This window comes from Podarcis filfolensis (genome assembly GCF_964270895.1).
Source record: "Podarcis filfolensis genome assembly, chromosome: 13".
In the NCBI taxonomy this organism is placed as follows: Eukaryota; Metazoa; Chordata; class Lepidosauria; order Squamata; family Lacertidae; genus Podarcis; species Podarcis filfolensis.
In genome coordinates this window covers 2,960,440-2,975,352 of record NC_139615.1, presented here as the reverse complement: position 1 = coordinate 2,975,352, position 14,913 = coordinate 2,960,440, and the positions used below count along the sequence as shown (strand labels likewise).

The 14,913-nt window shown below is 48.6% G+C and overlaps 1 protein-coding gene across 1 annotated transcript in view; it reads left to right on the top strand.

Annotated features, from left to right (window-relative positions):
- TNK1 (tyrosine kinase non receptor 1) overlaps window positions 1-12,497 on the top strand; it is a 37,284-nt gene extending 24,787 nt beyond the window's left edge. The window contains exons 11-15 of the mRNA XM_083580928.1: window positions 1,941-2,017; window positions 4,138-4,490; window positions 7,495-7,590; window positions 9,317-11,348; window positions 11,896-12,497. Of these exons, the coding sequence (XP_083437054.1) occupies window positions 1,941-2,017; window positions 4,138-4,490; window positions 7,495-7,590; window positions 9,317-9,439 (649 nt within the window). The 3' untranslated portion in view covers window positions 9,440-11,348; window positions 11,896-12,497. The remainder of the gene's footprint in view (window positions 1-1,940; window positions 2,018-4,137; window positions 4,491-7,494; window positions 7,591-9,316; window positions 11,349-11,895) is intronic.
- Window positions 12,498-14,913: the final 2,416 nt, after the last annotated feature.

Below are 14,913 nucleotides of genomic sequence, written 5' to 3'. Positions count from 1 at the left end.
TGAAGCCTGGAGAGTGAGAGGGGTCAGTGCGCACCGACCCCTCTCGCTCTCCACGCTTCAGGAAGCTATCTGCAAGCCTTGCGCGCCCGGCGGGAGGTCCCGCTGGGTGTGCGAGACTTGGGACGGCAGCCTGCAGCCCAAAGCACAGGGCGTCCTCCGGAGGACGCCCTGTGCTTCGGGGAGGTGTGCGCAAGCCTTGCGCGCCCGGCGGGAGGTCCCGCCAGGCGCGCAAGGCTTGGGGCGGCAGCCTGTTCTGGGGGCTGGGGTCGGGGGAAGCTCCGGCTTCCCCTGCCCCAGCCCCGCGGCTGGGGGGGGAAATATTTTTTTTTTATTCATTTCCCCCCCCCCCCAAAAAAACGAAGTGCGTCCTATGGGCCAGTGCGCCTTATAGGGCGAAAAATACGGTACCTTCCTATTTACCTACCGTATTTTTCGCTCCATAAGACGCACCCGACCACAAGACGCACCAAACGTATTTGTCGCTCTATAAGACACACCAGACCATAAGACACACCTAGTTTTTGGAGGAGGAAAACAAGAAGAAAAAAATTCTGAATCTCAGAAGCCAGAACAGCAAGAGGGATCGCTGCGCAGTGAAAGCAGCAATCCCTCTTGCTGTTCTGGCTTCTGGGATAGCTGCGCAGCCTGCATTCGCTCCGTAAGACGCACACACATTTCCCCTTACTTTTTAGGAGGGAAAAAGTGAGTCTTATAGAGCAAAAAATACGGTAGTTTTTAGAGGGAGAATGTAAGGACAAAAATATTCTTTAAAGGGAGCGCTGAGCAGAGCCTGTATGCATCCCAGGCTCTGCTCAGCGCTCCCTTTCACAAGCCGTGTGGAACGTGTGTTAGGCGCTTGCAGGCTTTCCCTACAAGCTGCCCTTCTCCTCCTCAGGGAAAAGCCCCCAAGAGCCACACACACACTCCATGCGGCTCTTTAAAGGGAGTGCTGAGCAAAGCCTCCCGCCTGCATTCACTCCATAAGATGCACACACATTTCCCCCTACTTTTTAGGAGGGGAAAAGTGCGTCTTATAGAGCGAAAAATACAGTACTTGCACTGGTGTGCTTTCGAACTGCTAGGTGGGCAGGAGCTGGGACCGAGCAACGGGGGTTCACCCCGTCACGGGGATTTGAACCGCCGACCTTCTGATCGGCAAGCCCTAGGCTCTGTGGTTTAACCCACAGCGCCACCCGAATCCCAAACCACCCCTGTAAAGGTAAAGGGACCCCTGACCATTAGGTCCAGTCGTGGCCAACTCTGGGGTTGTGGCGCTCATCTCGCTTTACTGGCCGAGGGAGCCGGCGTACAGCTTCTGGGTCATGTGGCCAGCATGACTAAGCCGCTTCTGGCGAACCAGAGCAGCACACAGAAACGCTGTTTACCTTCCCGCCAGAGCGGTACCTATTTATCTACTTGCACTTTGACGTGCTTTTGAACTGCTAGGTTGGCAGGAGCAGGGACCGAGCAACGGGAGCTCACCCCGTCGCGGGGATTCGAACCACCGACCTTCTGATCTGCAAGCCCAAGAGGCTCGGTGGTTTAGACCACAGCGCCACCTGCACACACACAGAGGGAGTCATGCACAGGGACCCTGCAGCATTACATGCGCTGCCCCCTGGTGGTTGCGGGTGAGACTGGCCCCAACCGCCTTCGACTGCATTGCGACGCAGCTTGCAAGGAATAAAAGCAGCAATTGATTGGCAATTGAAACCAATAATCTCCTGGCAACAATGTTTTTAGAAAGGGAAATGTTCTGAGCTGCTTCGGCAGGAAGATGAGGTTCTAAAAGTTGCAGGTGCAAAAGGATCGGCGTCTCAGGATTTCACGTTCGCCGGAAGGCCGGTGCGGGGAGTAGCTATTAGTAAAGCTGTGCAATTATTATTATCATCATTATTTTAAATATATGTAATTAGAGGCTTGTTTGTTTTCTACCCTAGGAAGAAACCGAAAGCGCGGGCGGTTAACTCTAATCCCCAGAATCGGGCTGGAGGCAAGCAGCTGTTGCAGTTGGCTCGTGAGTGTCTGCTTCATCCGCCTCTAATCTAATAATAATAATAATAATTAATAATAATAATAATAGGTGTTCCAACAATTTAAGTTGCTCTGAGAGAAGTTGCTGGAGCACCATTTGAATGGCAATGCCCATTATCTTGAGGGTGGGGGCCTCAAATATTTTATTGGGGGGAGCGACGACACCTCGGCCCTTAGGCACGTCGGCTTCTATTCCAGCAACCACCCTTGCAAGATTTGCCACTCAAAGTAGGGAACAAATAAAATAGGGAACATTCAATAGTTAATCGTTGATCTATTTAGGAATGTTCCAGCAGAATATTCCCACGTTAGGGCTGGTTTTCCTGGACGTATCGGGGATCCAGAAATAGCTCAACAACTTTTCCACTTCTTTGAAATACAGCAATCCTTGTTGTTTAGTCATTTAGTCGTGTCCGACTCTTTGTGACCTCATGGACCAGAGCACGCCAGGCCCTCCTGTCTTCCACTGCCTCCCGCAGTTTGGTCAAACTCATGCTGGTAGCTTTGAGAACACTGTCCCACCATCTCATCCTCCGTCGTCCCCTTCTCCTTGTGCCCTCCATCTTTCCCAACATCAGGGTCTTTTCCAGGGAGTCTTCTCTTCTCATGAGGTGGCCAAAGTATTGGAGCCTCAGCTTCAGGATCTGTCCTTCCAGTGAGCACTCAGGGCTGATTTCCTTCAGAATGGACAGATCTTATCCCATGTTAAAGCTTCATTAAATCTACTTCTCGTTACAGTGTGAATTGAACCAAGTATACTTAACAATAGCACTCAAGAGTCCTGGCCCTGGGCTCAGTGCCGGATTTACGTATAAGCTAAACAAGCTATAGCTTAGGGTCCCACTGTCTTGGGGGCCCCCAAAAAAATTTAAAGGAAAAAAACCTAGATGTACATTTCCAAAATATAAGATAAAAAACAAATAAAATAAAACCTACTGACAGCAACAGTGTTTTGTGTTGTGTAGGCTCCTAGATGTAAGTCACGGGCCCTGCCTGCTAGCCTGCTCCCTAAAATATCCCTGGTTTGTTCCTTTCTATATATAGGGTGCCTACATTCTGCATGGACTGGTTGCATGGCAACATGCGCAAATGGCTTGAAATACCTATGAGGTCCATAAAGGACCATATAGCATATATTCAACACAAAAAGCAGCGACAATTTGTTGTTGACAAAGGACAGCCGGACATAGAAAGGGCCCCATTACCTTCAGTGGCTTAGGGTCTCATCAAACCTAAATCCGGCCCTAAATCAGGCCGATTGGAGTGAGAATGAGTTGAGAAATAAGACAAAGAGCACATATTGATACAGGAATGTATTAGATAAAATGTAAAGAAATGTACAATAATAAGAGTAATAATAATAATAATAATAATAATAATTTATTATTTATACCCCGCCCATCTGGCTGGGCCTCCCCAGCCACTCTGGGCGGCTTCCATAAAAACCAAAAATACAATAAAATATCACACGTTAAAAACTTCCCTGAACAGGGCTGCCTTAAGATGTCTTCTGAATGTCAGGTAGTTGTTTATCGCTTTGGGTACATTCATTTGTAAAAAAAGAAATATACAACGGGATAGACAGGAAGTCTAGTGTGTTATTATGTACAGTGGTACCTCGGGTTAAGTACTTAATTCGTTCTGGAGGTCCGTTCTTAACCTGAAACTGTTCTTAACCTGAAGCACCACTTTAACTAATGGGGCCTCCCGCTACCGCCGGAGCACGATTTCTGTTCTCATCCTGAAGCAAAGTTCTTAACCCGAGGTAATATTTCTGGGTTAGCGGAGTCTATAACCTGAAGCGTATGTAACCCGAGGTACCACTGTATATGATTTGGGGGGGGATTTGTTTTTGTTTTTTCTCTTTGTTCTTTCTTTTCGTTTTGGTTTCATTTTCTTTCTAGGTCTATAAAATTTGTATATAATTTTGGTATACATGTTTGGAAATTATATTACAGTAAGTCCTGTAACGTTTACCGATGTAATATAAGAATGTTAACAAATAAATAATATGCAAATTAAAAAAAAATCCCAATTCTCTCCAAAAAAAATATGCAACATCGCCCTTCTCTCACCCCTACTTCTTTCTGTTCCTCCTCCCAGGTCTCTCCAAGAGCCTGGAGTCCCTTTCGGACTTCAGCGTTCTGCGCACCAAAACCCGGCTGCCCGCCTTCAAACCGGACCCTCCTGGCGTCCCTCCCCAACAGCGCCGTTTCAGCGATCTGCCAGGACCTCCGGCGCAGCAGCTGGAGCCACGGGGTCGGAAGCCTTTGTCCCGCTTGCCCAATCCGGCCCTGCCCTCCTGGGCCCTGCCCAAGCCCGACGGCCCTCCTTCGGGGGCCAGGGAGAAGGAGCAACGGCCGCCCAGACCCCCACCTCCGAAAGCGGCGCTGCCCCCAGCCCCTTCTGGAGGGCAGAGGCCAACCCTGGCGGAGATCGAGAAGAAGATCAAAGAGGTGAGGGCACGGATTTGACCAAACGATGCCAAAGGCAGCAGCAGGGAGTCCTAGAAATGTAATAATTATACTAATAATAATAATAATTTATTATTTGTACCCCGCCCACCTGGCTGGGTTACCCCAGCCACTCTGGGCGGCTTCCACAAAGACCAAAAAGACACTAAGATGTCACACATTAAAATCATCGCTGAACAGGGCTGCTTTAAGATGTCTTCTGAATGTCAGGTAGTTGTTCTTCTCTTTGACATCTGGTGGGAGGGCGTTCCACAGGGCGGGCGCCACCACCGAGAAGGCCCTCTGCCTGCTTCCCTGTAACTTGGCTTCTCGCAATGAGGGAACCGCCAGAAGGCCCTCGGAGCTGGACCTCAGTGTCCGGGCAGAACGATGGGGGTGGAGATGCTCCTTCAGGTCTACTGGGCTTTTGAGGCCATTTAGGGCTTTAAAGCTCAGCCCCAATACTTTGAATTCTCCTTGGAAACGTCCTGGGAGCCAATGCAGATCTCTCAGGACTGGTGTTATGTGGTCTCGGCAGCTGTTCCCAGTCCCCAGTCTAGCTGCAGCATTCTGGATCAGTTGTAGTTTCCAAGTCACCTTCAAAGGTAGCCCCACGTAGAGCGCATTGCAGTAGTCCAAGCGGGAGATAACCAGAGCATGCGCCACTCTGGTGAGACAGTTTGCGGGCAGGGAGGGTCTCATTCTGCGTACCAGATGGATCTGGTAGACAGCTGCCCTGGATACAGAATTAACCTGTGCCTCCATGGAGAGCGGTGAGTCCAGAATGACTCCCCGGCTGCGCACCTGGTCCTTCAGGGACACAGTTGACCCATTCAGGACCAGGGAGTCCCCCACACCTGCCCACCCCCTGTCCCCCCAAAACAGTACTTCTGTCTTGTCAGGATTCAACCTCAATCTGTTAGCCGCCATCCATCCTCCAATGCCCCCAGGCGCTCACCCAGGACCTTCACCGCCTTCACTGGTTCTGATTTCAGATAGGTAGCCGTGTTGGTCTGCCATAGTCAAAACCAAAAAGGCACTCTGGGAATGTTCAGGGTGGCAGGAGAGGATATATTGTTTATTCATATCATTCCTAACTTGCACTAGCAACAGATAGGTAGCCGTGTTGGTCTGCCATAGTCAAAACAAAAAAAATTTTTTTTTCCTTCCAGTAGCACCTTAAAGACCAACTAAGTTAGTTCTTGGTATGAGCTTTCGTGTGCATGCACACTTCTTCAGAGACACTGAAACAGAAGTATAATGAGATAAGAATCCAATGTCTTTGTTCAGACCAGGTCTCTCCATGGTTTTAAGTTTGGTAATGAGTTGCAATTCAGCAGCTTCTCTTTCCAGTCTATTTCTGAAATTCTTTTGTAGTAATACAGCTACTTTGAGACATTGGATTCTTATCTCATTATACATGACAAAGCCATTTTTCACCTTCTCACCCCTTGCTTTTTCCTGTAAGACCTATTGCAGTCGTTAAGAGTCGTCAACAGGCTCATCACAGCTATCTGCCAATCACCCATTCCCACCACCCTTCTGAGTAATACCCCTCCCCACCTTCTCACTATATAGAAGGATCTGGCAACTTCTGTTTCAGTGTATCTGAAGAAGGGAAATTTTTTTTTGTTTGTTTTGGTTCTGATTTGAAAGAGAGGTAGAGCTGTGGAGTTTATAAGGGTCCCCGAGGGTCATCCAGTCTAACCCCCCTGCAATGCAAGAATCTTTTGCCCAGTGCGGCACTCGAACCCAGGACCCTGAGATTAAGAGGATTGTGCTTGACCGAATGAGCTGTCCCCGGAAGGGGGAGAGAATCCCATCGCTATTCGAATGGCAAAGCAAACTCCGCGAGTTTGTAGAAATGGCAAAATGGGCGGCAATTATTAGAGGCCGCTCGAATCAGAGAAAAATTAGAGAGTGGGATGGAGTGAAAAAATACAGCTCCAGAATTGAAATATTGATAGAGAATGTGTAAAACATGCAGGGCTAAGCAAGGAAATAATAATAGAATCAATTGAATAATTATTAAATTGTAACAACACAACAAGATGGGAGAAGTAAAATATTGGGATCACGCATAGGTGAACGGGAGTGGGGTATATATGGGAACCTATAATATCATTTATAATATAATTTGTTAATTGCGTTGTATTTACATACAACAAAGGGAAGCCTAGAGCAATTAGATATATTTTAATTTAGGTAATCTATGTAATAGGCTTATTTTAGAAAATGAATATGGATTTTGAATTTGATGTTTGTAAATTTTTTTGGTTTTGAAATTAAAGATTTTTAGAAAAATGAAAGAAAAAAGAATGAGCTATCCCAGAAATTGCTTTTGGTTGAGGCTGAGTGTCGCATTTACTTCTGGAAGATGGGAGAGACAATAAATAAATAAATATGGTTGATCCGATTTATATCCTATGCCCTTTTAAAATGTGTTTTTTTGTGGGGGGGAGGGGGCTATTGGGGGGGTTGTTTTTATTTTTATTCTGTATTTTGTGGTTTTATATCTTGATTTTATTCCGAGACCCCTGGGTATACAGCGTTATATAAATTCAGTTAAAAATAATACTAACAATGAATAATGATGATGATGATGATGGAAAGGTAGGGGGCGCCACGGTTCATAGGAAATAGTAATAGAATTCTGCGCATGGTATCGTGGAATCGCAGCGCTGGGCCACCCAAAGGTCATTCAGCCCAACCCCCTTGCAGGAACCAATAATGGGTGCGGCTATGATTGGACCACCGGATAGCTCAGTTGCTTAGAGCTTGCTGCTGATAACGCCAAGGTTGCAGGTTCAATCACCACATGGGACAGCTCAATATTCCTCCGTTGCAGGGGGGGTTGGACTAGATGATCCTCAGGGATCCCCTCCAGCTCTACAAGTCTAGGATTCCAATCTTTTCCCCTCCCTGACGCCTTGCTCGCACCCGATTGCAGGTTTGGAGGTCGCTCTGGGAATATTTTGCCTTTGACTCTGGCTGTTTGCCTCCCCAGGTAGAAGACAAGGTCCACGGCGCCACGACGGAGGAATGCCACGAGGCCTTGAGGGCGAGCGGCTGGGATGTTCAGAAAGCCAGCCAGTTGCTAAAGGTGAGCGGCCCGGTTCTCCAGCGGCGCCCTGGCCCCCGTTCCGCACAGAGACGGGGCTCTCGCTCAGCCTTCCCCAAATATTCCTCATCAGACCCCAGCAGCTGATGTAACACTAAAACTGGGTGTTGCGTTCCCAGAGCAAGGAAGGATTGGACTCTGATTAATAAAATACCCATGAGACTTGACCAGCAAGACTCTGGGAGGAGTGCGTATAATAATAATCCTCTCCACCCCTCGGCCCAGGTCGTTTTATTCACAAAAGAACTTTTTACACAGTGTTCGTAAGAACCAATCAGATTTCCTCTGAGCATTTAAAAAAAAAACCACGTGGGACAAAGTTAGATCAGAAGAAATCCTGTTAACTACAAAGACTATTATTTCCTACTTGAGCATATATGGGGGGAGATTGTGTAGATTTGAAAATGCTGGCAGCGTCAAGATAAATCCAGCAGTGTAAATAAGTTTTGGTGGAAGTAATAATGGAAGACGGAATGGTTTAGTTTTTTGTAAAATAAGCACGGATTTGTGATGTGCAAAATGAACCATGGAAAGAGAAGAAGAGAAGAGATTTTGGGGTCACAGCTCTCCTTCGCTGGATGTTTTAAAGCAGGAGATCCTTTAAGCTGCAATTTCCATGTCGCAGTGGGTATGTTGTTGTTGTTGTTGAGTCGTTTAGTCGTGTCCGCCTCTTTGTGACCCCCTGGACCAGAGCACGCCAGGCACTCCTGTCTTCCACTGCCTCCCACAGTCTGGTCAAACTCATGCTGGTCGCTTCAACAACACTGTCCCACCATCTTGTCCTCTGTCGTCCCCTTCTCCTTGTGCCCTCCATCTTTCCCAACATCAGGGTCTTTTCCAGGGAGTCTTCTCTTCTCATGAGGTGGCCAAAGTCTTGGAGCCTCAGCTTCAGGATCTGTCCTTCCAGTGAGCACTCAGGGCTGATTTCCTTCAGAATGAAGAGGTTGGATCTTCTTGCAGTCCACGGGACTCTCAAGAGTCTCCTCCAGCACCAGAATTCAAAAGCATCCATTCTTCGGTGATCAGCCTTCTTTATGGTCCAGCTCTCACTTCCATACATCACTATGAACAGCTCTTACTATCAGAAAATTCTTCCTGCTCTTGAGTCGCAGTCTCCTTTCTTGTTCCTTCTATTATTCATTCCTTCTACCATTCATTTATTTATTTTGTGAAATTTATATGCTGCTTGATTGTAGAGAAAAGGATAGAAGAACCAAAGTGATCACTAAGGGAAATCAAGAGCAGCATTGTAAGGCTGTTGGAAGGTTAAAAGTAACAATAGGCTAGAAAAATATTAAAACTTTCTAAGCATCTAAGCTTTCTTGAACCAAAAATGTTTTTAGCAGGTGCCGAAAAGAGCCCAGCAAATTCCATGCCAGGTGTCAACAGGCGGAGAGTTCCATAGTTGTGCACTATAAGAACGATTTCTTGCAAATGTGGAACGGGTATTTCATAGAATTGTAGGACACCAAAGGTCATCCAGTCCAACCCCCTGCCATGCAGGAAAATCCTGCCCACAGCCATCCCTGGGTGGATTCGAACCACCAACCTTCTGCTTAACAGACCGATGCATCAACCCCTTGCGCTGAGTGTCAGTTCTGCACATCAGAAGCGGCCCAATGGGCATGTATGGCGATCTCTTATAGCTGCCCCCAGAAACCCTTTCCGGTCTCGGGTCCCTCTGACGCAGTCTCCTTCTGTTCCGCAGGTGAACCAGCTCTTCCACCTGAGCTCTCATTCCCGGGAAGAGTGCCGGTGGATCCTGGAGAAACATCGCTGGAACCTGGCCATGGCCTCTCGCTATGTGCTCAGCCGGGGGCTGCGGACCTGACCTGCGTTTTGCGAAAGACGGAAGGGTGTCAAATCCTTCAGAGACAGAACAAAGAGGCACCTCCATTTGACATCTTCCAAGCGGCAAAGCTCGTCATAAACGCATAGCGAGGCCAACGCATTCCCCTTAGGTGGCGAATCTTCGCTGACCTGCCATGGGGTTTTGGGGGATTCTGCGAGACCTCTGGCATCCTGCCCCCTGGCTCTCATGCAGCGTCCACAAACCTGGTGCCCTCAGCAGAACTCAGAAGTGCAAGGTGCCTTTATGCGAGTCCTAGAAGGGCCTGCTGGATCCGACCCATGGCCCACCCAGTTCATCATCCTGTTCTCCCAGTGGCCAACCAGCTGCCCCACTGGAAAGCCTGCCAGCAAGATCACACCTAGGCCCTTTCTCAGATGTCGCAGTAATAATACAGTCGTACCTCAGAAGTCGAGCGGAATCCGTTCCGGAAGTCCGTTTGACTTCCAAAACGTTCGGAAACCAAGGCGCGGCTTCCGATTGGCTGCAGGAAGCTCCTGCAGCCAATCAGAAGCTGCGTCGGACGTTCGGGTTTCAAACAACATTCGCAAACCGGAACACTCGCTTCCAGGTTTGCGGCGTTCGGGAGCCAAAATGTTCGAGTTGCAATCCGTTTGGGATCCGAGGTACGACTATACAGATAAAACCAATAAATACGGAAAGACAAAGGAGAAAAACGACGACAACAATAATTTGTTAGATCTACTATTTTCTGTGCAAATGCTTTGGGGTGCTCCAATGTTTCCTTTCCAGTTGGCTTAGATTTCGTTGAAGTTCCGTCATACGTCACATAACTTGCCCTCTGTGCTCTCGGAACCAGGCCCGTCTTACCCATAGAGGCTAGTGCTGCGGGGCGCCGGGGCGCCAAGTTCTGGAGGGCGCCAGGCGAGAGTCCGGGGAACACCGAACGAGCGTGCTGAGTGAGCGAGGGTGTGTGCGCCGCTCCAGCTGGCTCGGTTTTCCCTTTGTAGCCTGCAGGCGCAGAATTCTGCGAAGCGCCAGAAGGCTAAAAGGGAAAAAATTGAGCCGACACTTGGCAAGAGTGGCGCATGTGCCCTCGCTCGCTTGGCGCAGGTCTGTTTGCTCAGTGTGCTGCCTGCTGTGGTGCCGCGTCCAGCGTCGCGTCCAGCCTCCGCCTCTTCCCCGCCGGAGGAGCCGCCCTCCAGCCGCTGCCCGCCTCCTCCAGCCCTAAAAAAAAGGTCAACTCTGGGAAAGGGGGCGATAGAGGGATCTTTGCACCATGGTGCTGGATATGTTTAAGACGGCCCTGCTCAAAACCTTCCTGTTCCTAAATCCTTAACTTGGGAGCATAAAGATCAAGTCCCCCTTCTTGAGAATGACCCACCCTTTTAATCGGCCCCAATCAGCCCAAAGGGTGAGATGATTTATTCTCAGTAGCTAAAATTGCTCCCCTTGACTCCAGATCACAATACCTCCTCTAGGGCTCCACCATTGACCTCAGCCAAATGACGCTGGACCTGGTGCAAGGCAGCTAACCATGTTGGAGAACGGCTGCTGTAACTCATCCATTTTGTCTACTTTGCGGCGGGGTTGGACTAGATGACCCTTGGGTCCCTTTCAACTCTGTTTAAGTCTGTAATTCCGCCCACAGCAGAGAGGCGTTTGTGACTTTCCTGTCTGTCTCCCTCTCCCTCCTCGTTTGTCCATTAAGAAAAGGCAGGTGAAAGGATCCCCACCTGATGTTCCTTTAGTGTTAAAGGACCCCGTTTTTTTAAGGTTCTGCTCTCGCTGAGAAGGCTAAACTCGAATCTCGACCTGGAGTTCTCCGTCACTGCAAACCCTGCAAAAATAAAAACCCTATAGAAAGCAAGCAGCGCTGGAGGTGGAATGGAAAGGAGATTGTTAGCCGCTTTGAGACTCCTTTGTTGTTGTTTAGTCGTGTCCGCCTCTTCGTGACCCCCTGGACCAGAGCACACCTGGCACTCCTGTCTTCCACTGCCTCCCGCAGTTTGGTCAAACTCATGCTGGTAGCTTCGAGAACATTGTCCCACCATCTTGTCCTCTGTTGCCCCCTTCTCCTTGTGTCCTCCATCTTTCCCGACATCAGGGTCTTTTCCAGGGAGTCTTCTCTTCTCATGAGGTGGCCAAAGTCTTGGAGCCTCAGCTTCAGGACCTGTCCTTCCAGGGAGCACTCAGGGCTGATTTCCTTCAGAATGGAGAGGTTTGATCTTCTCACAGTCCATAGGACTCTCAAGAGTCTCCTCCAGCACCAGAATTCAAAAGCATCCATTCTTCGGAGATCAGCCGTCTTTATGGTCCAGCTCTCACTTCCATACATCATTACTGGGAAAACCAGAGCTTTTACTATACGGACCTTTGTTGGCAAGGTGATGTCTCTACTTTTTAAGATGCTGTCTAGGTTTGTCATTGCTTTTCTCCCAAGAAGCAGGCGTCTTTTTTGAGACTCCTTAGGGTAGTGATAAAGCAGGATATCAAATCCAAATTCCTCCCTCCTTCCCTCTGCATTTGAATTTGCAACTATGTGCACATTTTCCCGAACACAACAGATATTACCTCTAAGTCAGTGGTTCCCAAACTACCCCTTCTCCCTAAGGACCACTTGAAAATTGCCTCGGCGAAGCCTTCAGTCGTCCTTTTCGCCTCTTGTAGGAATTGCAATGCACTGTTCTGGATGATGTACGGTTTTTAATTGTATTTTTATTGCTTTGTTTATGTCTTACACTGTGCTTTGCGGCGCTGCAATTTAAGTTCCGCAGCGACACAGTCTTTCTTGCTGCTTCCCCTCGCTGTCTTTTGGGCTGATAATTCTCTCCTTACATGTGGCCTCTCCCTCTGAGTAAACTCATCTGAACTGTGCTGCTAACGTTCTGCTTTTGTAGGGAGAAGAGACCCAACAGGGGATCCAAAATGATAGAGGAGTCCGACAGACAGCAGTTATCAGATTACATATCCCCCTATCCACACTTTTCCGTCTCTCTGGATGGTGTATAATGTGTGTGTCGCATTTGTAAATATGGTGTAAATGAGTGAATAAATGAGGAGATACTGTGTAAATATTGCCGCCCAGGTAGTTCGTGTGTGACGGTGCAACAGGGTTTATTTTGGGGGGGGCGGGTTGCTGAGGCTGCTTCGGGTGGTGATGTCACCGGGGGAAGTCCGTGGTGATGTCATGGTGGTAGCACTTGGAGACGGAGGTTAATTGGGAGACGGGAATGAAGGGGGTCTGAACACCTCAGACAGTTCACGGGTAGGCAACCTAAGGCCCGGGGGCCGGATCCGGCCCAATCACCTTCTCAATCCAGTCCGTGGACAGTCCGGGAATCAGCATGTTTTTACGTGAGTAGAATGTGTCCTTTTATTTAAAATGCATCTCTGGGTTATTTGTGGGGCATAGAAATACATTCATTCCCCCCCCCGCCACTATAGTCCGGCCCCCCACATGGTCTGAGGGATGGTGGACCGGCCCATGGCTGAAAAAGGTTGCTGACCCCTGGGCTATTATTTCGCTTTGAACACCTGCATTTATTTGATTCATGAGAAATCCAACTTAGAAACACTGATATGGAGTTGTTTTTTTGGAGGGGTGTTTTACAAATGTTTTTTTAGGGGGGCAGCGCCATGCATGCATGCACCAAGTCAGTGTGGACATGTTTAAAACCTGAGGTCTTAGTAGGCCACAAGCTTGATGCGAGTCCACAGTGTGTTGCAGCAGCAAAAAAAGGCTACTGCAATTCTTGAGTGCATCAACAGCAGTCTCGTGTCCAGACCAAGGGAGGTTTTGGTACTGCTCTGTTCTGCCTTGGTCAGACCACACCTGTTTACAGTGGTACCTTGGTTCTCAAACTTAATCCGTTCCAGAAGTCCGTTCGAAAACCAAAGCGCTCCAAAACCAAGACGCGCTTTCCCATAGAAAGCAATGCAAAACAGATTAATCCATTCGGCTTTTTAAAAAAACCTCTAAAACAGCCATTTAACATGAAGTTTACTCCCTAACGTGACGGGACAAGGGTGGCGCTGTGGGTTAAACCACAGAACCTAGGACTTGCCGATCGGAAGGTCAGCGGTTCGAATCCCTGCGACGGGGTGAGCTCCCATTGCTCAGTCCCAGCTCCTGCCAACCTAGCAGCTCGAAAGCATGTCAAAGTGCAAGTAGATAAATAGGGACCGCTCCGGCGGGAAGGTAAACGGCGTTTCCGTGCGCTGCTCTGGTTCACCAGAAGCGGCTTAGTCCTGCTGGCCACATGACCCAGAAGCTGTACGCCGGCTCCCTCGGCCAGTAAAGCGAGATGAGCGCCACAACCCCAGAGTCGGCCATGACTGGACCTAATGGTCAGGGGTCCCTTTACCTTTACCTTTTACTCCCAGAAGCACACTGCAATCTCTTTACATTTCTTCCCCAACCATGACGACGGCGTTCTTCTCCTCATCCCCCTGGTCAGTGCTGATTTCCCAAGTCCCAGTCTGAAGCTCTAACCATTACACACCACTGCCTTCCTGGAGTCCTTCTGCTCTGGGCAGCTCTATAAATTAAGTAGGTAAATTGATACAGGGAAACCAAAATGTCCCTTAGAGAAGGCTCTGAATATTTTCCCCGAAGCTTGAATTTGTTTTATTCTGCACTGTTTCATTCAATGAAAACCGCTTTGGTATTCTTTCTTTAAAATATAACGCAGTGTGGAATTGAAATGAACAGTAATGATATCAAATTCCACTGTGGGAGAAAAAAAAGATTTGTAGACCTTTCGTTGTGGTGACCTGCAAGCCAGGTTTAAGGCAATTAGCTTTTATAGTCGCGTTTCGAACAGAGCTCTGGGGGAGATGAAATCGCAGGGGGTTGGACTGGATGATAATAAATTAATAATAATAATAATAATATATTATTCATACCCCACCCATCTGGCTGAGTCTCCCCAGCCACTCTGGGCAGCTCCCAATCGAGTGTTAAAAACAATACAGCATTAAATATTAAAAACTTCTTAAGAGGGCTGCCTTCAGATGTCTTTTAAAGATAAGATAGCTGCTTATTTCCTTCACATCTGAAGGGAGGGCGTTCCACAGGGCGGGCGCCACCACCGAGAAGGCCCTCTGCCTGGTTCCCTGTAGCTTCTTGCAGGGAGGGAACCGCCAGAAAGCCCTCGGAGCTGGACCTCAGTGTCCGGGCTGAACGATGGGGGTGGAGACGCTCCTTCAGGTCTACCGGGCCTTTGAGGCTGTTTAGGGCTTTCAAGGTCTGCACCAACACTTTGAATTGTGCTCGGAAATGTACTGGGAGCCAATGGAGGTCTTTCAAGACCAATGTTATATGGTCTCGGTGACCGCTCCCAGTCCCCAGTCTAGCTGCAGCATTCTGGATCAGTTGTAGTTTCCAAGTCACCTTCAAAGGTAGCCCCACGTAGAGCGCATTGCAGTAGTCCAAGCGAGAGATAACCAGAGCATGCGCCACTCTGGTGAGACAGTCTGCGGGCAGGGAGGGT